We start from the raw sequence: 27637 nt of genomic DNA on the forward strand, positions 1-27637 counted from the left end.
CCCTTATGTCTAAACATTCTTTTTTTCTGAGAGAGGAAATGCAGAAGGATATTGAACGTCTATAAATGATCCATATTCGTGGATCACATGAAGCCACGGTAGCAGACTAGTGCTGATATTGCAGCCTCATTTTACTAATAGGCCTATTTGCACAGGCAGCAGTGTGGCTATCAAACACTAAGAACTTCATTTGAATACTTAGCTGGAGATCATAGAACAGTCCACTGCACCTATAATGAAGGTGTGCCGAAGTAAGAAAGTAACTAATGTAACATAGCTAGCTAATGCATGTTATTTAAAATCAGCTAGGTTTAATCGTTAAGGTACATTGCAGGTTAGTCAGTTTGGTATTGCAGTTGGTATCAACAGGTACTTAAAAACGTAGTCCTACTTGTGCTCTGTCTGAACAAAATGGTATTGATGCATCACTACTAAGTAATTATGCATCAATATCAGTCTTATCAGGCTGTGTCAGCCACCGAGCATGCATGATCCAAAATATGGACTGATGATTGGCCTGGTGTCTAAATCTAAACGCATTAGTGATGCATCAAAGTTGAAATCTTTGGCTGAAGCCGAAATTCGGGACACCCTTGGCCAAAAACCAAAACCAAAAAAGCTTACAATAAGTAAAAACATTTACATTACGAAAGCGTACTAAAATTATTAGAGTAAAAATTCGAACGAGAATCTGGTGAATATCTGACTTCAGCTTCATATCACTGAAGAATTAGGGGTGAGTGATAATAAATAATTGCCCCCTTCTTTGAAGGCATATGATTCCCTAAATGTAACTAAAGCCCAGCAGTGAGGAGCTGAACTTTACCCTCCTCTGCTGTCACTGCAGACTGGCAGGGTCGCCTACAGAGCAGCGCTGGTAGCTGTTAATGAAGTAATGCTCTTTTTATTTGAGTCCCATTTCGTAGGGGAAGATTTCAGCCACTACCCCTTAACTCAGTTCCAAGGCGCAAGGTGACACTCGAAAACAAGGGGTAGGAATACAAATAAGAAATGAGACTGGGCCTTAGTCTTCTTTAATTTCACTAAAATCTACCCCCAGAGTAATTGGGATGTGTGCATGTTCACACTGGTGTTTTCTATCACTTCTACAAAAGAAAATCAGTGCTGCCTTAAAGGTTGTATACACTGCTGTTGTTCCTCTGTAAGTATTTGCACACATTCAGAACAGAATTCAGATTGCTATAAGGCAAAAATAGCCACTTTCTGCATCAGCATTAAAGGGTTAAACATGCTCTCATCATCTGAAATGCATTTTAAAAGAGGTCATGCCAGAAGCTCGTATATAAAGACAGTATTTGGATGGAGTGACAGTGCTTAATTGAGCAAAGCTAACTGGGTCATGAAGCTAAAGCGCAATAAGGGCTTAGGCAGAAGCCTGCGAGGCTGCCTCCCTCGTTAGAGCATCCGGTCGTTCAGATGCTGTGCACATCCTCGACTCTGCTTCCTCTCCCCTTTTTTACTGGAGGGGAGACAAGGGGAGGAGGGGGTTGTAGGGATGACCAGCGGCAGCAGCTAACGAGTGTGGGAGCGTCCGCTCTTCATCTTCCGACCCCACAGAGCGCGCCGGCGGAATGCTAAAACTACATGCTACATTATCCTGATGGCTTAAGTTCACATTAGTTTGAGGAAATTTGGTCAGTTAAAAAGCAATTAATGCTCCAGTATTTAAATATAGCAAATGTGTTTCCTCCTCTAAGCACTGAGAGAGTGTAACATGAAAAATCAAGTGCGCTGGAAAAGCCAAGACGTTTATTTTTACAAGTTTGCATCTTCGGTCTTGCACTGAAGCTGCATAGCATCATGCAAGGTGTATCACTAAAAGCTGATTTATACTTCTGCATATCTGCATGAACATGTGCTGACGTTTGCATAGTTGTGCCAACATACTTGTATGTAAAGTAAATGTTTGATCTAGGATGTGTTGTCCAAACCAGACTGTACAGAAAACAAAGAGGAACGTCTCACGTTTTTGTAATTTTTTGAGGATTTTAATGATTGCAATGTCGCACCTCTTCTGCCAGCCAATCCTACAAATGCACCTTGTAGATGTAAAGTCAGAGACGATAGCTCATCTGCTGCTGCACAGTTTGTGTTGGTCATCCTCTAGTCCTTCATCAGTGGTCACAGGACGCTGCCCACAGGACACTGTTGACTGGATATTTCAGGTTGGCGGACTATTCTCAGTCCAGCAGTGACACTGAGGTGTTTAAAAACTCTAGCAGCACTGCTGTGTCTGATCCACTCGTACCAGCGCAACACACACTAACACACCACCACCACCTCAGTGTTACTGCAGTGCTAAGAATGATCCAGCACCTAAACAGTACCTGCTCTGTGAGGGTCCATGGGGGTCCTGACCACTGAAGAACAGGGTAAAAGGGGGCTAACAAAGTATCAGAGAAACAGATGGACTACAGTCTGTAACTGTCGAACTACAAAGTGCACCTATATAGTAAGTGATATATATATATAATTTTTTTTTTTTAACTATGTCAAAAAGTTTTTGTCGAGCCACATAAGCAAGTCTCTTTGAACTTACTTAACGTGATTTGAGGCAAATGTGAGACGTTTGTTTACTTGTTACCTACATTAGCCTTGATGCTCAAGCGCAAAACTAAAGATGTGGATTTCAGACACCAGACAGCTACAGGGGCCAAGCTGCTCCTTTAAGATTCCTCCTGTTTTGAAGAGGGTCTTAAATATTTCGCTGAACGTCTAGGTTCAAAAATCAGCCCCAATCAAAGCTCCTACTGATAAAGGCATTGATTTGGCCAGGTCTCTGAGGAGAGCGCTGTGAATGTGCGCTGTGATGTATTCTTTATCAAGCAGTCTGGGCGAAGGAGATAGACTCCGAAGACTGAACAGTGCGTCTCTGTGCCCGCGGCCCACTGAGGCTCGTCCTGAGAGTGACTCCACTCATATTAATCATTAATGTGGTTCCCAGGTGTCAGAGCTGTTAACCGCCTGGCATTGACCACAGGGGAGAGCCCGGCTGCTTTTCCTCTCCTCCGATCCTCCCCCCCTACCGCTCCCCCACACCCTTCCTCTAATCTCCCGAGGCCACTCGAGTCGGCTGAGGAGTTAAGACCACGCGCGCTTGCTCTCCATCCCTGATTTTGGAAAGATTGCTTCAATTAAGCAAGCGGCAGGGTTCCTTAAGCCATTAGCCATATTTTTGGAAGCCTTGATTCCCCCCCCCCACCCTCTGCCATAGCCTCTGCCTCAGCCTCTGCCTCACTTTCTCTCTTTCTCTCACTCATCCAGAAAAAAAAATGACAGACATGTATTGTAGAAATAAATTGTAGAAAATAGTACTAAATAGTTGAAATAGTAGAAATAAGAACTGCACAATATGGACAATATTTCTGCAATATATCACAAAGACAGAGAAATGCTTGAGGCAACATGGTTAAAAACTAGTCTGCATTATTTTGACCAAAATTATTTAACTTTGTAGGATCTCAAATTATTTGATTGGTCAAAAATGCCCACAGAACCTCAGCTGGAGCATCAGAGATGCTGTTAATTTGTTTTGGTTTGAGGCATCATTTGCATATTATAGTTTTATTCAATATCAATATTGTAAATGTTAAAACAACAAAATAATGATATATTGTGTTGCCTTAGTATATACTGCTTAAAAAGATATGAAATAACATAAAAATCAATCTAGTACAGAAATAACAGAAGGACAGACGGAGAGAGAGAGACGGAGAGAGAGAGAGAGAGAGAGCAGAACGAAAGAGCAGAAGGAGAACGACAGTAAAAGCAAAGTGTGTTGGCGACCAATATTGATTGACTCCTTCAATTTTGAGATTGGGATTCAGATCCGCTGCGTTTGCCTGACAGACAGATGCAGATGCTCGGGCGTGCCCCTTTGTCTGCTCTGCCGTGGGCAGATGCTGGCGGTGGTGGACAGCACTGCCGAAAGCCCTCTCAGAGAGAGGAGGCATCTGCTCATCCTTTCAAAAAAAAAAAACACCCCCTCCACTCTCTTCCCATTTCCACAGCTCTCTTTCAGCCCGAGCGGAACTCGTCACCTCTTCACGTCCCCGGCTCCTTTATTCCGCTGCCGTTGCTCGCAGAGAGGAAACAAACAGACAGATGTCTTATTTTGGACCACCTGCAGAGCTCCACCTACCCATTAGGGCCGATCCTCCTCCGGCCTGTGCCGGGTCCACGTTCATGCCCACTGTCAGCGACACTGGAGCTGTTCAACTTGGCAAGCATCGATCGCCAACGATTTCCTGTCGGTGTTGACTGAGAGCCACAAAGATTGATCACTTGCAATTGTCTGTGTGGATATGTGTGTGTGTGTGTGTGTGTGTGTGTGTGTGTGTGTGTGTGTGTGTGTGTATACGCATGTTTGTTTTTGTGTATTTGTCAGAGCATATTGGTATAAGTACATACGTTTGTTTTTGAGTAATTTTCATAGACAAATTGGTAACTTACAAGACCAATAATATTTTTTTCATAAAAGCTGCATTTTATTTATATAAGCTTAGTGTTACAATTAGAAAAATCTTACCAGGCTGCATACAGTTAGATATATATCGCTGCTGTTGGAAGAAAACCTTGTATCTCCATTTTTGACGCTTTTCATTTTTTTACATTATTTGAAAATACCTGTTACCCTTTACATTGTTTGTAAATTTCGTGATGAATTGACTTAAAGAACTGAACCTAAAAATGACTGGGAAAAATGTCTGGTTCCATTGCCTTACATTAAAAGTAAAGTGTTTTTTTCCTTCTCCTGTAAAGTTATCATTTTGGAGAGGTTTTCTTCCGACAACAGCGATATAATACATATAGGATCTATTTATGACTCCAAGTACTGACACTGTTTAAATGTGTCCATGCACATGTTTTAATGTGGGTGTTTGCGTGTGTGCTAGGAAAGGAAGAAAGGGTTTATAAAGTGTTTGACAACCGAAGACCTCCCACTCGTAAAGCCACAGCTTAGATTCTTCACCCTCTTCATTTGCAGTCTGCTGGTAAGAACAATGCGCGTGTCCCTCAGTTGGCCATTGTCTTTCAAATGAAGCTGTCGCTCTTCCAAAAGTGGAACAGAAGGCCGTGAAAGCTCTCTCCTGGCGGTGGGAGGACTTCTTTGTTGACGCAGTTTCGTACGATTGTAGCCGCGGTCCGAAATTCACAGCGCTCTCCGCTGACCTCATCTTGTATCACTGTTGTCCAGAAGTCAAAGTCATTAATCATAAGACATGACCCTTCACAGTTCCAATATCCCGATATCCCTTTCAATATCCATTTCTGCTAAGTGAGCATTCATTATTATGAACTCATCTAGAGGACGTTTCATAAAACGATGAACGTATCGATTACGATTCATCTGTCATCGGCACTTTGCGAGTCCCAGGTTAATGCTCGTCCATATGTGACGGCAGCTGCTTAATTGTTTCTGTTCCACTCAGTTTCCCTAAGGCTTGCTCCAACAGCTGTAGACAAGGTAGAGTGATAGATGAAGTCTCAGTCAAGTAAAATGGGAAAAATGTGATATTTTGCATTCATATCAGAATCCAGCAGGGCTGTTCAATGTATCGATTGTTAATCGTCATCGCGATGTTGGCCTTCTCAACACTGAAATCACAGAAGGCTGCAAAATGCAAATGAACCTCTAACTAGTCACGAATAGTTTTATTGAATGGTAAGTGATTTTTGTTAAAAATTCCCAGAGTCACGCCTAAACCTTATCAAACCTGATGTCTCACTGGTGAAACATTCAGAGACTTTGGCTAAAGTTCCAATACACAGTGACATACACAAGTGGACGCTCACGGTAGAAGGGGAGGAGGTCACAGTAATGAGCGGATTATTCAGGTAGAACACGCTCACCTTCAGCAGGTTAGTCTTAGGCTTTGTTCACACAGCAGGTAAAAGTGGCCCAAATCCAATGTTTTTCTTCAAATGTGACACAGATGTGTGTCTGTGTGAACAGATAAACACACTGAATCTGACATTTTCAGTTCCGATTTGAGACGCTTTCGTATGTGGTACTTAGAGCTGGGCGATATGGCCAAAAATGTTATCACGATAAACAAAATTCATATCGTTCGATATCGATACATACCACAATAAATGTCAAATCATTATTTCTTTCAAGTTTGAAGGCTGATTTTTGCTGGTTAATCGCTATTTTAAACTATCCTTTATGGTCGGAACACGACAAACACTCACCAACCAGTGGAACATTTCACAGATCTGTCATGGGACAGTGGGAGAGAGTGTCTGCTGAGCTGTTTTACCAGCTGGAAAAGCACGGCTATTTTGTAATAGTCATAATTTAAGAAAGAAAACAGATTATTCTTAGCTGGTGTCGAGCGCTCGGCTACCCCGCTACACATGACATCACAGTATTCTGACACCAGCTAGCGACAACTGGATATTCAATTGTAGTAGTTTAAGGGGTGAACCGCAAAATATCAACACCAGACAAACAGAGTCCTCCTTTAGGTACGTTTAAACTGAAAGCGATGCTTTTGTGTCGTGTTTGATCTACAGTATCATCAATTCTCCGTGTTTTGGAGTGACCGCGCTGCTTCAAGTTAGCCAGCTGCTAAAAACAGCTAGCCTGGAAAGATAGCGCTCTCCCGCTCTCCAATGCCTCAGAGCTTCCTCAGTTTACTTTCATTTAAATCAGGGCTGTAATTTACATGAACCCACTTCTTTCTTTCACTTTCGTTGCTTGGGAATGCACTAATACTAAAATATGACTGTCCGAGCGCTGTAACAGCGCTGTAGTTGTGAGGATCAGACGTGATTTAACGCTGCTAAAGCTGGTTAGGATGTGAGGAAAGAGGTGAGTTCGCTGTAGGTCAGTACAGTTACACCACTGACCTCATCACTCAGACTCAGTCACAGGAGAACAGATCGCCGGTCGCTCCACTCAAACAGGGAATGTATAACTCCGCGTTACAGCCGTTGCTAAAGACTCATCTTACTCGTGGCCCCCTCTCTCACTAATCATGTAGAAAAACTCTGAAGTGCGCCCTCTCCTGGCAACAGCAGAGTGGTGTCGCCTTTCCTGCAGTAGAAAACGCCTCCAAGGCTTTCGCTGAACGTGGAAGTGTGAGAATGGTGTATTATATAGAACATTTATCGAACATGTCGTATCGCTCTATCGAGGAAAAGTTAAATTGCGATAATTATCGTTATCGTTTTATCGCCCAGCCCTAGTGGTACTGAAATGTGATACATATCTGATTTGCAGCGATGTGACTCAGTCTGAACGTCCCAACTTTTTTGGAATGTGTTGCTGCTATCAAATTCAAAATGGGCAAATGTTTTTGAAAAGACAGTACAATTTCTCAGTTTCAACATTTGATATGTTGTCTTCATAGTATTTTCAAACAAATATAGGGTTTAAATGATTTGCACATCATTGCATTTTGTTTTCTTTTTTTTTTTCAACTTTTTCGGAAATGGGGTTGTAGTTAAGTGCTATACCTTATTAACAGCTTTGACCACAATTTTTTTCAGGGTTAAAAAAGGAAAATGCATCTGGTTGCAGTGATTTCTTAGAAAGTCAACACTTGTGTTCACTCAGTCTCTCTTCTCTGAAGGCTCACCTAATGCACTTCACTTGAGCTAATACAGTAATGGAATGACCCTTAAGATGGTGTTGGGGATTCCCCCGAGGGGATATGATGAGGCCATTTGGATGAGCGCTTGTTAAAAAAATGATACTGACATGGGCAGTTTAGCTTCATCCTCTTTAACTTAGTAAAATCTGCCTCAGTACTTGGAGTAGTTGGATGCATGTAAACACTGGGCACTGTAAAAAGGATCAGCATGTGGAATTGGAGCTTTCTGTGTGCTGTGTGTTTTATATGACTACGTAAAATAAGCAGTTGACAGCCTTTTATTATTGGATGCACTGCAGTAGTTTCTGAGTGAGCAATACAGTGCAATCTGAATAAGCGATAAGCACTTATTATTGAATCAGAGTATCGATGAAAGTCGACTGACCTGTGATGTACACAGATCAGGAATAACATTCTGACCACCTCCTTGTTTCTACGCTCATTGTCCATTTTATCAGCTCCACTTACTATATAGGTGCACTTTGTAGTTCTACAGTTACAGACTGTAGTCCATCTGTTTCTCTGATACTTTGTTAGCCCCCTTTTACCCTGTTCTTCAGTGGTCAGGACCACCATGGACCCTCACAGAGCAGGTACTATTTGGGTGGTGGATCATTCTCAGCACTGCAGTAACACTGACGTGGTGGTGGTGGTGTGTTAGTGTGTGTTGTGCTGGTATGAGTGGATCAGACACAGCAGTGCTGCTGGAGTTTTTAAACACCTCAGTGTCCACCAACCAAAAATATCCAGCCGACAGCGTCCTGTGACCACTGATGAAGGACTAGAGGATGACCAACACAAACTGTGCAGCAGCAGATGAGCTATCGTCTCTGACTTTACGTCTACAAGGTGGACTGACAAGGTAGGAGTGTCTAATAGAGTGGACAGTGAGTGGACACAGTGTTTAAAAACTCCAGCAGCACTGCTGTGTCTGATCCACTCAGACCAGCACAACACAAACTAACACACCACCACCATGTCAGTGTTACTGCAGTGCTGAGAATGATCCAGCACCCAAATAGTACCTGCTCTGTGAGGGTCCATGGTGGTCCTGACCACTGAAGAACAGGGTAAAAGGGGGCTAACAAAGTATCAGAGAAACAGATGGACTACAGTCTGTAACTGTAGAACTACAAAGTGCACCTATATAGTAAGTGGAGCTGATAAAATGGACAATGAGTGTAGAAACAAGGAGGTGGTCATAATGTTATGCCGGATCAGTGTATATTCCTGCTCTTTGTGCTTATTTAAAACCAGTAAGTTGAAACTCAACATCACAGTCCAACATCACATCATTAAAAAAGAAGAGTAGATTAAAAGGCAGAAATAGATGCTTTTAACTGTAAGCATTAAAGGGTTAACCACATCACATAAAGGTTCACCATTGTTTTTTTTTGATGTACTGCAAGGCATATGGCAATCGCAATATGTAGCAGTATAATTGCAATATGGTATTTTGTCCATATTGTGCAGCCCTAGTGACCAGTGTCTGGTGGGCCTTTGTATTGTGGAAATTAGGAGAGCCGACACAGATGCTATCTGTCCCGGGCCCTGTTTATTTGGCCGCCTGCCAAGAAAAACTCAAAACCGTGAATATTTCATGACAGTGGCTGCTAAAAGGATGGTCCTTTTTAGCTAATTCCAGTTTGTCCCATGAATAATACCAGGGTTCGATTCGCAGACGCATCCGTTAAATCCATTTGCAGTTTGTCAGGAAAAACAGTAAATAAACCAGAGGGTCTGGTGTGCTTCACGGATGACCACAAGCCACTGGACGCGATTACTTCTGCATGGATTCACTGGCAGTGGATAAAACGGAGCAGAAAAGGCGAGAGACGGGGCTTTTTTTGCTCCGTGGTTGTGCTGGAACCGTCGCTGTAGCCCAGCCAAGTGCGATTTGATTTAGCTGAAGTGTATAACCATTATCAAGCATGTGGATATGTCCCATAAACACTCCAAGTCATGATCACTTGGGGATTTAAGGAACTGAGAGCTTTCCTTGGCTGTTAGGGAGAAGGAAAGGGATTTTCATGTGCCTGTTATTGCCAAACCTCATTTGAAAGAATGCAGCCCCAGGCACTTGTTAATGAACTCGCATCTATTACATCAGCTCTGTAGTCTCTATTATTGTCTCTACTGCTGCCTTCAGTCCACTCTTTCTTTTAATTCTCTTACTGACCGTTGACAAGTAGCCTCATCTGGACGTGTTAGCCTGTCGTCACACTCCACACGCTAACAGAAAGAACGTTCTACACAGCCATGTTAATTTTAGCAGACGGCGGCCTCACGCCTGTACAGTCTGTCAGAAGAGCTGCTCTGTGTGAAAGGTTTCTCACAAGGCTTTCACTGTGAGGCTGCCAGAGGTAGGTAGAGGTTCACTTCCAAACCAACCCAGTTCTAACAGTTTGGATCAGGAGTGACGCTGCACAGCTGCTAAAGGCTTCTTGAGACATAAATAAACCGCCCAGTTTAGGGGGAGAAAAGGTTTCGTGGACGTTAGAGAAGGGCTAATGGTTTAGCACGACTTAGCAATCTCGCAGGTGCTCTTTCAGTAGAGATAGATAGATAGATAGATAGATAGATAGATAGATGGGGAGAGAGAGAGAGAGAGATAGATAGATAGATACTTTATTGATCTCGAAGGAAATGTAGCAGCCAGTATCAGTCACACAACACAGGACAGTTATAAGGGTGATACTATACAAAAAAGCAGAATATGTACAAAAAACCTATCTACAGGCAAATATACTACTAGAGTATTTACAACTACATACATTTGTGATTAAACTGCCTTACAGAAACAGTGGAAAATTAATATTTTGAGAAAAATGTTTTAATATTTTGAGAATATCGTAATATTCCGACTTTTTTCTCAAAATATTATGACTTTTTTCTCAATATATTACTACTTTTTATCGAAATATTACATCTTTTTCTCGAATATTACGACTTTTTTTCTCAAAATATTACGACTTGTTTTTCAAAATATTATGTCTTTTTTCTCAAAATATTATTACTTTTTCCTCGAAATATTACGAAGAGCTGTCTTTAGCTGTTTTTATCAAAATATTACTACTTTTTCTCGAAATATTAAGACTTTTTTCTTGAATATTACGACTTTTTTTCTCAAAATAGTACGACTTGTTTCTCAAAATATTACTACTTTTTTCTCGAAATATTACGACTTTATTCTCAAAATCTACTATTTTTATTTTTATTAACAGCAGTTTATTTTATTAGCAGTTGTGGCCGACGCTTCTAAGGCACATGAAGGTAAGGAGTTAGCTACTTAGCAGGGGGACGGGTAGCTGTCTTAGGCTGGGTGTAGGAGGTTATAGTTAAGTTTTGTTCATTTTAGGGTGATCTAATAGCCTTTCCTAAGCGAAGCATGCATCCATGGAGTCCCTCTCATCCTTGGACCACGGGGTGTCGTCAAGACAACCGCAGGCCACAAAGAGCCTTCTCAGTCCCATTCAGAGGCACGAGAGAGAGGGGCTTTTGTGCAGGGCTGTGGAGCTGTGGGTGGGAGGTAATGTATGCATTTAGTGTGCAAACAGAATAGATGAATAAGTATGTGAGCTTAGCTCTGTTTCATAGCACATTCTGTTTATGAGCCTCTCACAAAGATTTGCTTTGTCAAAAACGCTGCTACCTACATTATGAAAATGAGGGTGAAGATAGAGGGATATGGCTACTTCCTTATGGATTTTCATGCCAATATTAAAATTCAAATTCACATGGTAAAATTGACATTTTATACAGCATTAACAAGTTCATTTCATGTGTGTAAAATGTCTGCCAGAATGGAAATAAAATATTTTCAAAATAATCTTAAAAAAAATTTTTTTCATGATGGGATGTTACAGTAAAGCCAAAGTTAAAATGAGAAACCTACTGACAAAAAGACAAAAGCAAAGATTACATGCACAGAAGTTTGGTACAGTGATTAATTGATGTAAACACAGTTTCCATCCCAAAGCTGTGCTTTGACAGTGCATTTCTTGCATGATCACAGTTTGCCCTTTTCAAAGTGTCTAACATGTAAATTTATGTTAATTACGGGTTGTTGGTGGTGGGGTGGGTGTGGTTTACTCTATGCATCACTGTAGGAGTACTAATTAGCTTTAAGTCAAGCAAGAAAACAGTGACCAAGGCACTGTTGACTGCTGCTATCTGAGGCCTGCCACAAGCCAACCTAAGCAACAGCATGGCAAAGGAGCAATTAGGCCAACTGATTGCTGTAAACACCAGAAGATACTCTTATACCATCTTCCTTACATCTTAATATCTGAATAAAATGAAATATGTTTAATAACTAGAATAAATGTGTTTTAACACATATGCATAATAAAAGAAGCACAGGGTGACTTTACTGTAGATAAAAAGTGATGGGTGATGCCAAAGTACTGCTCAGAGCAGCATGTGCTGACAGAGAATCATCAAATAGCTCACATTTTAACAGATCAATTATTAATCATTGTCCACAAGTTGCTGATTTCATAGTTCCAGTTCAGAAGTCCCTATACTTTGTACATTTTTGTACCTGCTTGACTGAACTAATTATGAAGGCCACGGGGCATCAACACATTCGATTGCAGATTTCTTCTGAATAAGTGAAAGAAAGATAGCAATATATATTTTCTGCTGATGACCCCCCCGCAACGCTAGACAGCATTGAGAAATTCACCCAGACACGGGGAGAACATGCAAACACAGAAAGGACATAGACAGACATAAAACATACAAATAGAGAGAAGAGAAAAAAATATATACAGCCACTCAAAAGCTGCATTGGCTTCAAATTATACTCCTGAATAATCTTGAGACTGTAGTCTGACCTGAAACCTTGAGGACTGGATATACATTAGCCACGTTTACATGCAGCCTAATAATCAGTTAATAATCTGACTAATAGCTCAATCGGAATAGAATACGTCCATGTAAACACCTCAATCGGAATAGACTAGTCTGATTGAGGCCATTCGGAATACATTTTATGTCCGATTGAATGAGGTGGGTAATCTTGTAAATAATCTGTTAAATAGAAGAATAATATCCGTGTAAACGCCCGTATCTGATTACGTTCCCTATCGGAAAGTTTATAACGTTCAACATGGCGGAGCAGAAACTGGTCTGCAGAGGAGACAAAGTTTATGCTCTGATCTTTAAAAGACGGCGGTGGGACGGACGTCCAGCTGTCTTGACTTGACTGTCTTACCTGCTATACTCTTAAAAATGATGGTTCTTCAAAGGGTTCTTCAGTAAAGGCAATTGTTCTATATAGAACCATGAACACTCAAACAACGCTTTGCATGACTAAAGGGCTCTTTGAATCATTAAAGGTTTCTTCAGACTGATGGAGAATGTGCTGTAGATGTTCTATATAGAACCTTTTTGATGGTTCTATACAGCACCAAACAGGGTTCTTTATGAGTACTTTTTGCTCACCAAATTACCACCGCTGGGTTTGATGCTAGTTAAGATAGATCTAACTAGACTTGGACAATTAAAGCGTGTAACACAGTCAAGTGACATATTCTTTGGTATTTAATATTGCAGTTTTACAATATTGCAGTTTTTGAATCATACAGTAAGTACTTGAATTCAAAGCTGATATTAGTGGAGGAGTTTTTTAACCTGTTAGCTATTTTATAGCCTGTTAGCTCGCCTAGTTCTAGTTAAGAAAATAAGTAGTCAGCCCCTCTGGGTTCTTACTTTATCAGTACACTCGGTGGTCCATGCAAGCAGCATAACAGTACAGCATTCAGTTGTTATGAGACAGTCACAGCAATGCGTATATATCGAGCTGATTGGTTGAGAAGTGTTCTTTTTCACACTCCGCTGAGACACCGTTGCTAAGCAACAACTTTGACAGCCGTAGGAGACGCTCAAGACATTTGAACGTTTTTACTTCTTACTTTGCCACAAACAGAAAATGGACACTTAAGATCACCTTTGACCGACAGCCGATTTGGTCAGACTCTGAAGATGAGACGACACTGAATTCCCAAACTGTCATCACCACTGAGCAGCTTTTCAGTCGGCAGCTGTGACAGAAGAACAGCTGAACAACCTGGAATCAGCCAGAAATGAACCAATACCGCCAAACGTGTAGTCTGATCTTCAGAGTCTGACCAAATCAGACTGAGCCATAAAACTGCTGCAATATCAAGTTTAGCTCAGTTTTGTCAGTTTTTGCCAGATCAGTATTAATGTTGTTTTGTTCCAGCCAGTCTGTAAAGCATCTTACAGCCTGTTTAGTTTGGCGAATGGTGTTGGGTTCATTTCTGGCTGATTCCAGGTTGTTTAGCTGTTCTTCTGTCACAGCTGCCGACTGAAAAGCTGCTCAGTGGTGATGACAGTTTGGGAATTTAGTGTAAGGAGCTGGAGAACGAACTGCCGGCTGTGCAGCGAGTGGGCGGAGCTCATTACTCTGACGTAGCAACAAGCTGCTCGTTAAGGAACTATAATTTGGTGAAGGAACTGCGAACATTAAAACATATTAAACGCTGCGTTCACGGCCCAGTTTATTAATTTATTACTTTATTTATTTAACTGTTGTATAAAAGCAATAGAAGACTTGAGGAGTGTGTTATCGCCAATAACATCAGCTGTGATGATCAATGGCGACTAAATCACAGCCGTGATTTCGCGATAACACACTCCCTCTCATGTGGTTACACAGATTACATTCATTTCGAGTCTACACGTCCGGTTTTCTGTTTGTTGTGATGTAAATACATGGCTAAAATGTAAAAATAGTGAATTGTTTTCATTCAAATCACAATAGAACATCTCTTCTATTTATGAATTAAAATGTAGTATTGATTGAGTTTAGAATCCATATTGTTAACATTTATTTCTCTCATAGCTCACTGTAACTATTTGTTTTAGTGAGCTATGAAAGAGAAATTACTAATATATCACATGACACTGCCTTTTCTATCACCAGTAATAATGGCAAGTTTTAAAGGTTAAATAATCCTCATCTTGAAGTTTACAAACTTTGTGTAATACAGTCATAAGCAAAGGTTTGGGCTCCTTTGGTACAAATGAAATGTTTTTTAGATTTTCTGAGTGAAAATAAATTAACACATCCTCTACAGAGAGCAGACCTTTGCACATTTTATTGCATGACAGCTGTTTTTTGATGAATTTGGTGAATTTAATGCAAATGTTACGGTACATGTTAGATTGTAAATTGTTTTATTTTTTTTTTCCAATATGGTTATTAGCAAGTAAAGAGAAGTTGTGCATTCAATTGAGTGTGAAAGGCTGTATTCAGGTTTGTTCCCTGTAAAAGATTTGTTAACTTATTTTTGCAAAACATGTAATTTGACCGCAGGTGTTAAAACCTTTGTGTACAACAGTTTAGACACATTCTCTTAGCTTTAGTGATGCTGGTAGATGTATGAAGTGTAGGAACTCCTGATAGACGCAAATCTTCACCCGCTCCGTGTTTTTTTGTGACTGCCACTCAGCCATAGTCGAACAGGCTAATAAACCAGTGCTCACATCTGGGGTCATTCATCCATTACTTAACACTTCACTGAGCTGGATGACAGTGACCGGTCGGAATACCGTACAGGCTGAGAGCGTGCTGAATAATTGAACAGCCCCAAACCACATGCCTTCTCCAGGACTCCCCCGGATGTCTGGGCACTGTTTGGGCCTGTGGCTGTGGGTTGTTGGCTGAGTGTGGGGCCGGTGAGGAGGGGCCAAAATGGCCACCAAGCTTCAGAGGCAGGTGTGCATCTCCTCCACCGAGAGCCCGTTTGATGGCGAATATTATGCTGCTGAGCCAGAGAAAGCCTTTCAGTGGTCAGTCAGTCAGAAGAAAGCCTCTGCTCTTTGAGGAGGACGGGCATCAGCCAACTGAGGTGCATTTTAGCAATAAAGGCCATGAAAAATTCATGACCCAAAGTAATATTTAGAAACTGCAGGGGGTCGTTTTAGGACTGTTCAAACAATGTGACACACTTTGTGACGGCTGATGCTTAACAGAGCTTAATTTGTTAGAAAGTAAGCTCTGTCAGAACTAATTACACCATTTTAAGCTCATCTTTGTTATGCTATTTATTTTTTCATTAATTTTATTTTTCATTTAGTTTTCTGGCTTCGCTCTAAATGCTTGCTTTTGTTTTCTACTTATTCTCTTTTTTGAAAAGCTTCCCGTTCTCACTGGTGGTCCATGAGTCAACTGGCATGAAGCACAATGTACCAAATACACTCAGGGCTTTGTTACCTTAGCCAAGATTCCACACAGTCGTGCCATGTCTGCCTTTCTGACCGCTGACAAAAGACCAGAGAAAAAGCAGACAGACACCACCAGTTTAATGAGTGTGAATGTAAGATAGATAGACAGATAAATAGATAGACAGATAGATTGTGATTGATTCACCTTTACAGTCAATGTCAGCATCTACCAAATAGTGCAAATAGTAGCAATAATGAAAAACAGGCAGTGCAAATATGCAATAACAGGCATAAATATGACGTATCTATGAAAAATATGACTATATGAACAATATATAGACAATTATAGATATGTCTATGAATGATGTATACATGTATATATACACATAATACTATAAATACAATATATACGGTATGTTAGGTACTGTTAGAGTAAGCAGTTATGTGTTGTATTCTATATACAGTGAACAGTCTGTTGTATGGAATATTGTATAATATTATGATGTGATATTGTGATTGATCAAGCAAAGAAACGAAAGGTTTGGCTTTTAACTGAAATGTAATGGAGCCCTATCAGCAGTAAAGAGATGTTGGTGTTCCCCACCCCATGTCTGACCGTCTGACCTCAGTGGCGAGGGGTGGACCTATTTATAGCACTGGGGGCCTTGCTGTCATGGGAACTTCCTCTGGGTAGAGGGGAGTGGGGCACTAGTTCAGAATGCCTCAGACAGCCTGAGACGAGTTGAGTTTGTTTTCATGCCTGTGCCAGCGCTGGAATTTAATTTGGCCTGTCAGAACCTCAACTGTTCACTTTAAAGGAATTGTTGGACCGTATATGCCAATGTCACTAACACTGAATCAGATCATAATAATTGACGATTTGCTATTTGCTTTTAAAAAAAAAAGGTGTAAATGTTTATATTTGATCGATATTTTAAATTGATTTTTGATCATGCGTTTAGATAATGTATCCAGGAAGAGCAGAATGCGCTCCTATGCTAATGTTCGAATTTTATGCAGTTTACTGCATTTGTAAAAATTCTTTAACCCTTGTGTGGTGTTGGGGTCTGTGAGACCCATTTTCAGTGGTCACCAAAAGAAAAAATGATGTGATTTATTATTATTTCAACCTCAGATTCTTGTCCTTTGCTCATTTTCTGTGAAGAACAAATAAATTAACCCATTTTCAGTGTCTTCACTCTGTTCACCCCCCACACATTTATATTACATATGTGGTGCTGGGTGAACCTGCGGGGAGTAAAAGTGTGGAGGTGCTGTGTCCTTCACTCTGTTCACCTCCTACATGGCCTGCTGTAAGTGTGTGTGTGTCTGTGTTTGTATATGTGTGTGTGTTTGTGAGGGTGGACAACATGGCCAGGCTGCTGACTGGCTACAGCTGCTAAAGGAGGACCCTACGCTGGACACTCGTGATATTTTAAATATCTGGTACTTTTACATAAATTGTTATGGCTGTATTGATTTAAACAACAATAATGCAGTGGGTCCAGCAGACCACTGAGTAACACACACATCAACGCCACACAATGGTTAAATGTTACTTTTCTCTATAATGCTAATCTAGACAGATGGGGAAAATATACATTGTGTTATTTAAATTAAATGATGAAGTTCCAGGCCTTTTTTCACCAAGAAGACCAGCACATAATTTTTTTCAGGCTGGATTCGTGAATGCTGAATGTAGTGTATCAGACTGCCAGTTTACGAGATCTTTCATGAGACACTTTTGAACATTTTGTAACATCAATTGTGCTTCGGACCCCCACGAGTTGTTGATACCTAAACAACAAACCTCATCTTCTGTTTGAGACTGTGCTTGTGACTTTAATACGTGAAGGCATATGCCGCTTAGCAAAAAACTTTAGCCTTTACAGGGCGACTAACTGCAACGCACACAAAATGTATTTTAGCGTGTTCTTTTTTCTCCTATCTGATTAATGCTGCTTTTTTTCAGTTTTAACAAAAAGTGGTGCAGTTTTAGACAGAATATCGTCACAGTCCTATGAAAACCTACAAATCAAAATTTTTTGCGATTTTTACTTTTCTGCATCATTTGAGCTCAGCAGCTCTCCTTTCATTGTGTGAAAATTTCGTGATGATTGGACCAATATAACTGCTTCAAAATTACTTAGAATAAAATCTCTTTCCTTAGACTTACATTGAAAGTAAAGAATGTTTTTGCCCTCTCCGGAGATACTTGTTTTTCTATGGACAGCGACGATATGTTCTTCATAAAAACATACATAAGAAAAATATATAAATGGGTGAGTTTGTCAGGCTTTCTATGTAAGAGAGGCCGATAGAGGATTTAATCAGAATCAGAATCGGAATCTATTCTCCAAGTAAAAGATGTACAGCAGAAAACTAAATCCAATAAAATAAATATAGAAATATATAATATATTATTTGTTTTTTATCATGAAACCAGCTGAGTGATTATAAATGCAATTGAGAAAACATCTACAGTGGCGCTACGGACCCTGACGACCCGGCGCGCCCCCTGCTGGGATGTGCGCGTTTAGCTTTGTGCCACTTTAACTAGTTTATTGTCATCGAGCTGTTTCAGCATCTCCAACTAACATGGCTAATCTAGCATTTTAGTTATAGTTATTTTCACCTGTCCATCGATTTATCACTCTGTAGACGTTAGCTGACATTACTGTGCTCTGATAGCTGTGAAGGAATTTTTCCAGGAATCATTTATATCCTTTATTTAGTTTGGACTCCCACATCGTTGTGGGTTTGGTTCTCCAACAGTTCTGGACACACCCTCGGATTTCAATCTTGGCAACTGTGACAAAGATAAAGTGACTCACCTTTCTGTGGAGGCTGAAGTGATAAGAGCACCTGTATTTCTGAAGTTAATAACTGTCCAAAAGGCAGTAGCAGAACTTTCTTTACCCAGAGTTTACACACTTCAGTTTCTTGTGAAAAGGGCCTATTATTGGCTTTACGTTATACCTGCTCTTACAGTCAGTGTCTATTTTATTACACTTACTCCATAAACTGCACGTATATTTTTCTGCCATTTCTGCATTACTAGTTTAATGACATGATGAATGACAAGTGAAACTGCCCCTCAGGAGAAAGTAGCTGGAAAGCCTGATTTGGAAAAGTCATCTGTAGTGTGTGGTATGAAGAGTATGCTCTAAAACTCCTCTCTGACTGCAGTGCCTGTCCAAAGGCCCTATAAATAACCTCTCTCTCTCCCACTCTCTCCATCTCTTTTCCTCTATCTCTCCCTCTCCCCCCCCTCACTCTGTCTCTCTGCCGTCTTTCTGTCAGCTCCCTCTCTCTTTCAATAAATCTCTCCGTAATTGTGAGCAGTAAGCGCTTGCCAAATGATGATTGCATTATAAACTATTAGCATTGTTGTTTCGAAATGTCCATCCGCATTACCCAGAGCTCGCTAGACAAACCACCTCCAGCTCCAGCTCCTAACGACATCAGTTTGATATCTGAAAAGACGTCCTTTTTTCTGCAGCGTGAACTCGGTTTCGACACTCTTGCTGCTCGGTGAATGGTCACATTGTCCCCCGGGAGGGATAAATAGGTTTCTTAATCACTCAGAGTGGCAACTTCTCATGTTCATTGTCATGCCCAATGAGGCGTGACAGCGAGACGTTCTGTTGAAGGCCATAAAAATGTGGGGTCAGTGCCAGTGCTTCAGCGCGAGACAGTGGGGTCAGTCTCCTCTCCCGGCCGGCCGCGGGAGAAGGCCTCGCGGGCCTGACGTCGGCCTGCCAGTCCCCGGCATCCATGCCTTTGGGAACACTTCCAAACAATGCTCTCCTTTCAGGCCCAACCCATTCAGCCAGCCAGGCAGAAGCCTTTATGCTTGAACGAGGCTTGAAGTACTTGTCATTCTTGGGGGGAAATCTTTTGCACTGTCTGCATTCCTGGTTCCTCCAGTTCGTATTATTGATTTACAGAGAAGTGGAATCTGTTTTGTTAGTGATCCTCTGACTGTCTGAGGTGTTAAATCCACAGCACATCTGCATGTCTGTGATAATAACGATTTAATGGCGCAGAGTGTAATTCCAGTAATGCAGCAGGGAAATTCCATTGTCCTCTCGTCAGTCCGCTTCGTCTTTGCTGCTCTTTGTGGGAGGCAATTCTTGGGAACTTTGGAATTTTTGAGCTTTTTAGATACAACTGGGCTTTTTTGTCGTTTTTTTGTTGAGAGGTTCTTCAAAGCACATGGATGGCACATTGGAATTTGGTAGAGTTTGTTCAGCTGATTAAAAAGGAGGCTTTCCAGCTTTCTTCCTTTCTAATTGTCAAAGTGACTTTTGATTCACATATTGTGAATATACAGGGAGATTCACTCGAAAGAGGCCCCGAATATTCTGTTGTAACTCCCGTTAGGACGCTACGCCACATACCTTGACGTATGTGTAATCGATTGCATTACATGCGATGCTGGAAGTGATCTCCGTTTTCTGCCCGACACATTTCGACGCAGCACTCCATGTTCCTGGATCGACCAGCATATCAGCTAGCATATCGGGGGGAATAGCAGTGATGTCACGTTGGATGTTTTCCTTCAAATCTTCCACAGCGCGAGGCCTGTTCCCATAGACTTTTACTTTGAGCATACCCCAAAGATAGAAGTCTGGTGGTGTCAGATCCGGCGACTGTGGTAGCCGAAGCCCCTTTGAAAGGACGACTCAATTTCTGCCATGTTCTTTGCATACTGTATACTGTACACCACTATCCTGATGAGAAATCGAGTGACTGGGTAAAGTTGCAAACAGATGTTAACCGTCGTGACGGCTGTCCGGCGCGTACGTCATCGCTCTGCAGGGGCTTCCAGGCTTGTTCGAAGCTCCATATCCTGAGGAGCACATTGCACGTTGTTTGGTTCAGATTACAGAGTCAGATCATGGTTGTGCCCTACCTGCTTTTGTTACGTGGTGTGATGAGAACTTTCTTGACCTTAATGTGACAAAAACTAAGGAGTTAATTATAGATTTCAGGCAAAATAAAAAGAAACCAAAAGCTAGTATCATACATGGAAAAGAGCTACAAATTGTGGACACATATAAGTACTTAGGAACAGTATTTGGCTCCCAACTTAAATTTGATGCAGATACAGAGCTGGTTGTTAAGAAGGGTCAACAAAGAACTCATTTACTGCGTGAGCTGAATTCTTTTCATGTTTGTAATACGGTGCTGTGCAATTTTTATCAGTCATTTATTGAAAATGTTTTTACTTTTTCATTTACTTGTTGGTTTAATGGACTGTCGATGAGGGACAAGAATAGCCAGAATGGTATTGTAAAAATCTGTTCAAAGATAATTGGAGTCCAACAGAGAGACCTGGCCTCTTATCACTCAATCTGATCATATTTTGTCCAGCGAATTCACTGTAATGCCGTCAGGTCGGCGTTATATCGCGCCCCTCAGTAGAACAAATAGCTATTTTAAGTCTTTTATTCCTTCTGCTATCTGCTATATATATGTGTATATATATATATGTATACATACATGAACTGAACTGAACTGAACTGCTTCATCCTAGTGACAGTTATTACAGAATATTCGGGGCCTCTTTCGAGTGAATCTCCCTGTATTATTCTATCAGCAAACAGCACAGCAGCTCGATGGTAATGCTAATATTTTACTGAGCTAAGAGCAGCAGTGACCCCACTTTCCCTTTCTCGGCCCACATCCGTGGGTCAGTGACATGCCTTACAATGAGAGCCTCTTTCTCTCTCAGTGAAGGGAGTCTGTGTCTGAGACGGATGATAGTATTCCTTTCAAATGTGTGGGGAACTGACTAAAGTTCATGGAGGGCAAAAGTCAGAGACAGAGAGACGGCTTTATGGATATCGAGTTTGGAAATTAAAGCTAAAATGCTTTAGAAGTAAAAGGAAAAGACAGATCTGATCAGCCGAACGTCTGTTTGGCTTTGTTTATTAATAGATTGGACGGCTCCCCTTGAGCACTCTACTTTATTATCCTGTCATTTGTTGCGTTTAATTGATGTAAAGCAATAAAACAACTACAGGCTGCCTCCGTCTGTTGTGGGATGACTGCCAGTGAGCATTGTATAAGTGCAGAGCACAGCTATCATGGTTTGATAGAGATATACACTATCCCATCTCCTTCGATAGCAATGATGCTCTGCTCAGCTACTGTAACTTTAATGAGCTGCATTACTTTAATACCTTTTGGAGATTTAGATGGTGAAACTTAAACTGTTTGTTTCTCACAGAGGCTCAGCGGGCATATGCTGTGCTACATGATGATCAAGAGAACAGAAACCACTCCAACGTATTGATGGTAAGAATACATTCAATAACATGTTTAAGATGACGACTTGTTAGTAAATTGGTGTTGGAATGCTGAATCCAGTAAAATCTGGTTAAACTGTTTCGAAATGTCCGTCTGCATTACCCAGAGCTCGCTAGACAAACCACCTCCAGCTCCACCTCCACCTCCAGCTTCTAACGACATCAATTTGATATCTGAAGAGATGTGTTTTTTTCTGCAGCGTGAACTCGTAAACAAAAATGGAAACCCCCTGTCATAGAAATTACTGGGCAGACCACCCAGTCACAAAGCTCACATAGTGTGTAATTTTATAGTTCAGTCTGTTTTTTGTGGATTACCATGTTAGTGGTTTCTAGCTAACTATAAAATGCAATATGTGTAGTATTTTATGTAGACCAGTTAGATAAAAATAGTGCATGAGCTGTGCAAAAGCCTTAGGCAAACCATTTATCTGAGCAGTAAAATGGAAATATAAAATTAAACTATATAAAAGAATTACTTGTTTTCTTGTCAGTTAGTTAGAGTGTCACAGCCATTACATAGATTTGTTATGTTCTCGATTTACTTTAATAAATGATTGACTAGCTAAACCAAGTATTGGGAGAGTTTGAAATGGTTAAAGAGACACATAGCATAAAATCATAAAATCACTATTTACTATAATATATAAAGATGCTAGATTTATTTTGACATTAGTGTTTTTTGGAGAAAATAAATGCTTACTCCCCAGATAAACAGATTGTTAAAATCAAATTTTAATGTATGAGGCTTTTGCGCAGTACTGTACACTGATCAGGCATAACATTATGACCACCTCCTTGTTTCTATACTCATTGTCCATTTTATCAGCTCCACTTACTATATAGGTGCACTTTGTAGTTCTACAGTTACAGACTGTAGTCCATCTGTTTCTCTGATACTTTGTTAGCCCCCTTTTGCCCTGTTCTTCAGTGGTCAGCACTGCAGTAACACTGACGTGGTGGTGGTGTGTTAGTGTGTGTTGTGCTGGTATGAGTGGATCAGACACAGCAGTGCTGCTGGAGAGTTAAATTGTCTTAATTTTCACTCATTTTCACTCTCTTAATTTGTAATTGCAATATGTTGGACATTTTGATCCTTAATATTTTGCTTGTGGATTTTATTGTTTCATTTGAATTTTTTGGCACAAAATTAACTCCATATGTCTGATCCACTCATACTAGCACAACGAACACTAACCGACCACCACTACGTCAGTGTTACTGCAGTGCTGAGAACGATTCACCACCCAAAGAATACCTTCTCTGTGGTGATTCTTTGGGGGTCCTGACCATTGAAGAACAGGGTAAAAGGGGGCTAACAAAGTATGAAGAAGTGGAACAGATGGACTACAGTAACTGTAGAACTACAAAGTGCACCTGTATAGTAAGTGGAGCTGATAAAATGGACTTGTAGATACAAGAAGTTGTACTTAATGAAGTGGCTGGTCGGTGTATGTAATCATGTGATCATGCCTGGTGGACTATTGTATTGTATTGCAAATGTTCCTAGGGACAGCCCTCTTCTTATTCCTCATTTCTCTCTGTTCAGTGCATTTGTAGTGCCTCGTGGGATGGCTCTCATCTTCACTCTGCTTCTTCCCCTCCTCCTGGGCGTTCTGGGAGCTCCGCTGGTCTGCAGCCACTTTCCCCGCTTCTCCTCCAACGACACTGCATTCCAGCATCTGGCCTTGCATCCTGACCCTGCCGTGGGTACAGTCTATGTGGGCGCACGTGATCACCTCTACCAGCTGGCTGGCCTAGACGGCTTGCGTCTGGAGGTTGAGGAGCGGACAGGTCCGGTGAGGGACAGCAAGGAGTGCCTCCCGCCTGTAACTTTGGACAACTGCCCCCAGGCCCGACTGGTCAGTAACCACAACAAGCTGCTGCTGGTGGACCCCTACTCCCTCCAGCTCATTACCTGCGGCAGCGCCCATCAGGGCACCTGTCAGAAGCGAAGCCTGGTTAGCGTCAGCAACGTTTTGTTCTCTGCTGAGAGGCCTGTGGATACGCAGTATGTAGCCGCTAACGACCCAACCGTCTCCACTGTTGGACTCGTGGTAAGACCACGAGACGGGGCCCCGTCCCTCCTCTATGTAGGACGGGGTTACACAAGCAGCCACCCGCCAATCTCAACTCGCCAGCTTTCAGCCGAACCCATTTTTTCCTACGAAGAGACAGCTAAACTGGCCGTGGCTGGCCGGCTCTCGGAGTACGACCACAATTTTGTGGCCACCTTTACGCATCATAACCATGTTTACTTTTTATTCTACAGGCGCAATCTTAAAGGTGCTTCTCGGGAATACATAACATATGTTGCACGGGTCTGTCTGGATGATCAAGCATACTATTCCTATGTCGAAGTTCCTCTAGCGTGCCGCTCTGGCTCAACTGGGAAAAACTACAACCTCCTGCAGGGGGCGCAGGTCGGCGGAAAAGAGGCAGACGATGGACAGGTTCTGATGGCGGTGTTTTCCACTGCTCTAAATGCGGCCAGCAAGCCAAGCGAGGAATCGGCACTTTGCGTTTATGCACTGGATGAACTGGATAACCATATTGATGCCACACGAGACCTGTGCTACACACAGGATGGCCAGAAAGAGGGCAGGAAGGTGGCGTATATCGAGTACGATGTCAAATCCAGCTGTGCCAACCTTCCCACGGTGAGAACACGGCTGGTACTTTTAATCTCTTCCAGATCTGTGTTTTAAAAATAATGTGCCAAAATATATAAACAAACAGCTGACCTGTTTGATTGGTTTTAAGGCCATGTGGTTCATGTAGTAATAATAATAATAATAATAATAATAATAATAATAATAATAATATTTTCTCACTAGAAAAAAAACACAGACTACAGAAGGATTATGTTTGAAATGATTGTGTTTGAAAGTTAAGATCCATTTTGTTTTGAGCCCTCATTAAATCACAGGCAGATTATATGCATCTATTATAGTCCTTTAAATGAGTGATTTTCATGCTGTTTGACAAATGTAGAGCAAGCCTACTCCGGAGTTTAGGATTCTCCTTAACGAGGCTACCGGACGAATCGCGGACATCCAGAAAGGAGGCCCGTGGGCACCTGACCTTGGCCTGATCCCCACATTGCTGCCTGCTGGCTGGCCAGTCTTCAGCCTGCAGTGCCTTTACCAGGGTTGTTAAGGATCAATAAGGCCCACTCATCCAAGCTACTCTAATGACGCCTCCTGTGGGGGGTATCATGAGAATTAAGGATTTGAAGGACATGAATTGAAAGCAAAAACAGAGGAATGTCCATTAGCAGTCTGGCGTTATAGACGGGAAAACCCCAAGATGCAAACACAGAGAATAGTTGCAAATGGACCATTATGTTTGTCTCATAAACTAACATCATAATAATCACGTAGATTCCCTCCTAAAAATGTAGGCGCAGCCAAAACCACATGATGGGTGAGATGACATCACTGTGTACCTAATCTTGGTCTTTTTTCTAAGGGCTACAGTTGGCGGATTTGGTGGTGTTAGTCACAAAGAAAGGAACCACCTTGCAGACGTAGTATTAGATTAGTCTAATCTAGGCGAAATCTGCTTATTTGGGCTAAGAGGATTTTAAGGACTCAGAGACAATAGCCTAAAGCTTTACAGTACAGAAAGGCGAGCCAAGAGATGAAACATCTCAGTATGAGGTGGCTTATGTTTAGAAGGACAATGAAAAGAACATCCACTGAAAGGAAAGTTTGGCTATCTCTCTTTTCCAGAACACACTGAATGCTTACCCCTGCGGCTCGGACCACACCCCTAGTCCAATGGCCAGTTGGGAGCCGGTGGAAGCTGAGGCGGTGTGGGACAGCCCGTCTGCTCGTCTGACTGCCGTGGCGGTCAGCGTGAGGGAGGGGCACTCTATTGCTTTTCTGGGAGACTCCAAAGGAAATTTGCACAAGGTAATTTATATTGTGAAATTACAAAGCACATTCACTTTATTACTTCCAAAGGTGGTCCAGACACCTGGTTGTTTTTGTGTTGTAGTTATAGTGTGGTATAGTGTAGTTTAGTATTGATATCGTTCCCTGTTTATTTCCAGCATGTTTATGCAAGACCTAGATCATGTTTTTATACTTAAGCTGTAGTGAATGCTATTAGAGGTATAACAATGCATCATGACACGAATATGTGACAATACACATAGAGATGAGCGAAATCAGTTTCATTCTATTAACCCTATCAAACTGAGCATGTTGCCGGTAGCCAATTCTCAGTATCGGTATGTCCAAATCCAAGCTGCGTATAAGTGTGCAAGTGTGTGTCTATTACTGTATAAATGATGCACCAGGTGTCCTTTATTGTTGGATGTACTGTGATTATTTCCAAGCTTATTTGGAGCGCAGTTTGGATCGCTAGGTACTTATCATTATTTTGTATAATCAGAGTAACAGTAAAATGCATTTGATATGTGACTTCGATTCTGCTTCATGTGTTTTCTTGTCGAAAAAGAAAAAAAGAGTTTTTGGTTTTGTTCTTTTACATAAGAAATGAATATGATATCAGCACTGAGAAATCAAATGATTAACTGAGAACAGTGTATTAAATAAGGAAAATTGCCACTTTTTTTTGCGTAAGCCTTAAAGGGTTAATTATACCATCTAACGCAGTTTAGCATCAAAGGTCACAATCAACTTAACCCACATCATTACATTACATTCTCATATTAGCCCACACCAGCATGTTCAATATTATATGATTGATTGAACCTTTTAAGAGTAGTGCAAAAAAGTCATTCTGCTCTACTCCGTATAATACTGTGATTTCTCTATGCCTTTGTTGCCTTTATTTGATATATAAAGAACACTTTCATTGAGTTTTTTATTTTGTTTGTGTCAAAAACTACCTTTATTAGCAAGTAAACTTATAAAGAGGAATATAACTACACACTTTACGTACTGTTACTCAAAACAATCAGTAATCAGCCCTTATCGATCAAAACTGCAAATCTGAATGTGTTAGTGCTCCCGCTTGGAACGAGTTAACGTTCTTTTATAAAGTGATAGAAAACACAGTAGCACTCAGAAAGCTCCTGTTCCACTTTCTCACACATTTTACTACAACCAGTGTAGATAATGCACATGTTGTAACTACTCTGACAGCTGTTAACGACAGATTTTAACGAGTTAAAGGGGACTTTAAGGGAAAGGGGAGAATCTGTTGCAGTTGAGAGGTTCACCCACACCAGCACATTCTGTATCATACTCTCACTAATAGAGCGATTAATCCAAAAGTAATCAAAACCAACATTCAGAACCTCTAACTGACGTAAACTTGCCCATGTCGGTTATTTTGATTTTTTTTATTCTGTTAATGCTTTCCCCACTCTGTGTGTTCATGAACTGTCCCCTTAAAAACTTACTACCGCGCGTGTCGTCACTTCACTCTGCCACGTCCAGTCTGCGACATGGAAGCTAAGGCTACGTTCACACAGCAGGTAAAAGTGGCCCAAATCTGATTTTCTCACCAAATCAGATTTTTTTGTTT

At 41.2% G+C, this 27637-nt stretch overlaps 1 protein-coding gene across 1 annotated transcript in view; it reads left to right on the forward strand.

The window, feature by feature from the left end:
* Positions 1-27637, forward strand: part of plxnb1a (plexin b1a) — a 97019-nt gene that overhangs the window by 24051 nt on the left and 45331 nt on the right. Inside the window, exons 2-4 of the mRNA XM_036591738.1 lie at positions 22057-22124; positions 23685-24795; positions 25870-26052. Coding sequence (XP_036447631.1) covers positions 23707-24795; positions 25870-26052 — 1272 coding nt within the window. The 5' untranslated portion in view covers positions 22057-22124; positions 23685-23706. The remainder of the gene's footprint in view (positions 1-22056; positions 22125-23684; positions 24796-25869; positions 26053-27637) is intronic.

This window comes from Colossoma macropomum, unplaced genomic scaffold (genome assembly GCF_904425465.1).
Source record: "Colossoma macropomum unplaced genomic scaffold, Colossoma_macropomum, whole genome shotgun sequence".
NCBI classification, from domain to species: domain Eukaryota; kingdom Metazoa; phylum Chordata; class Actinopteri; order Characiformes; family Serrasalmidae; genus Colossoma; species Colossoma macropomum.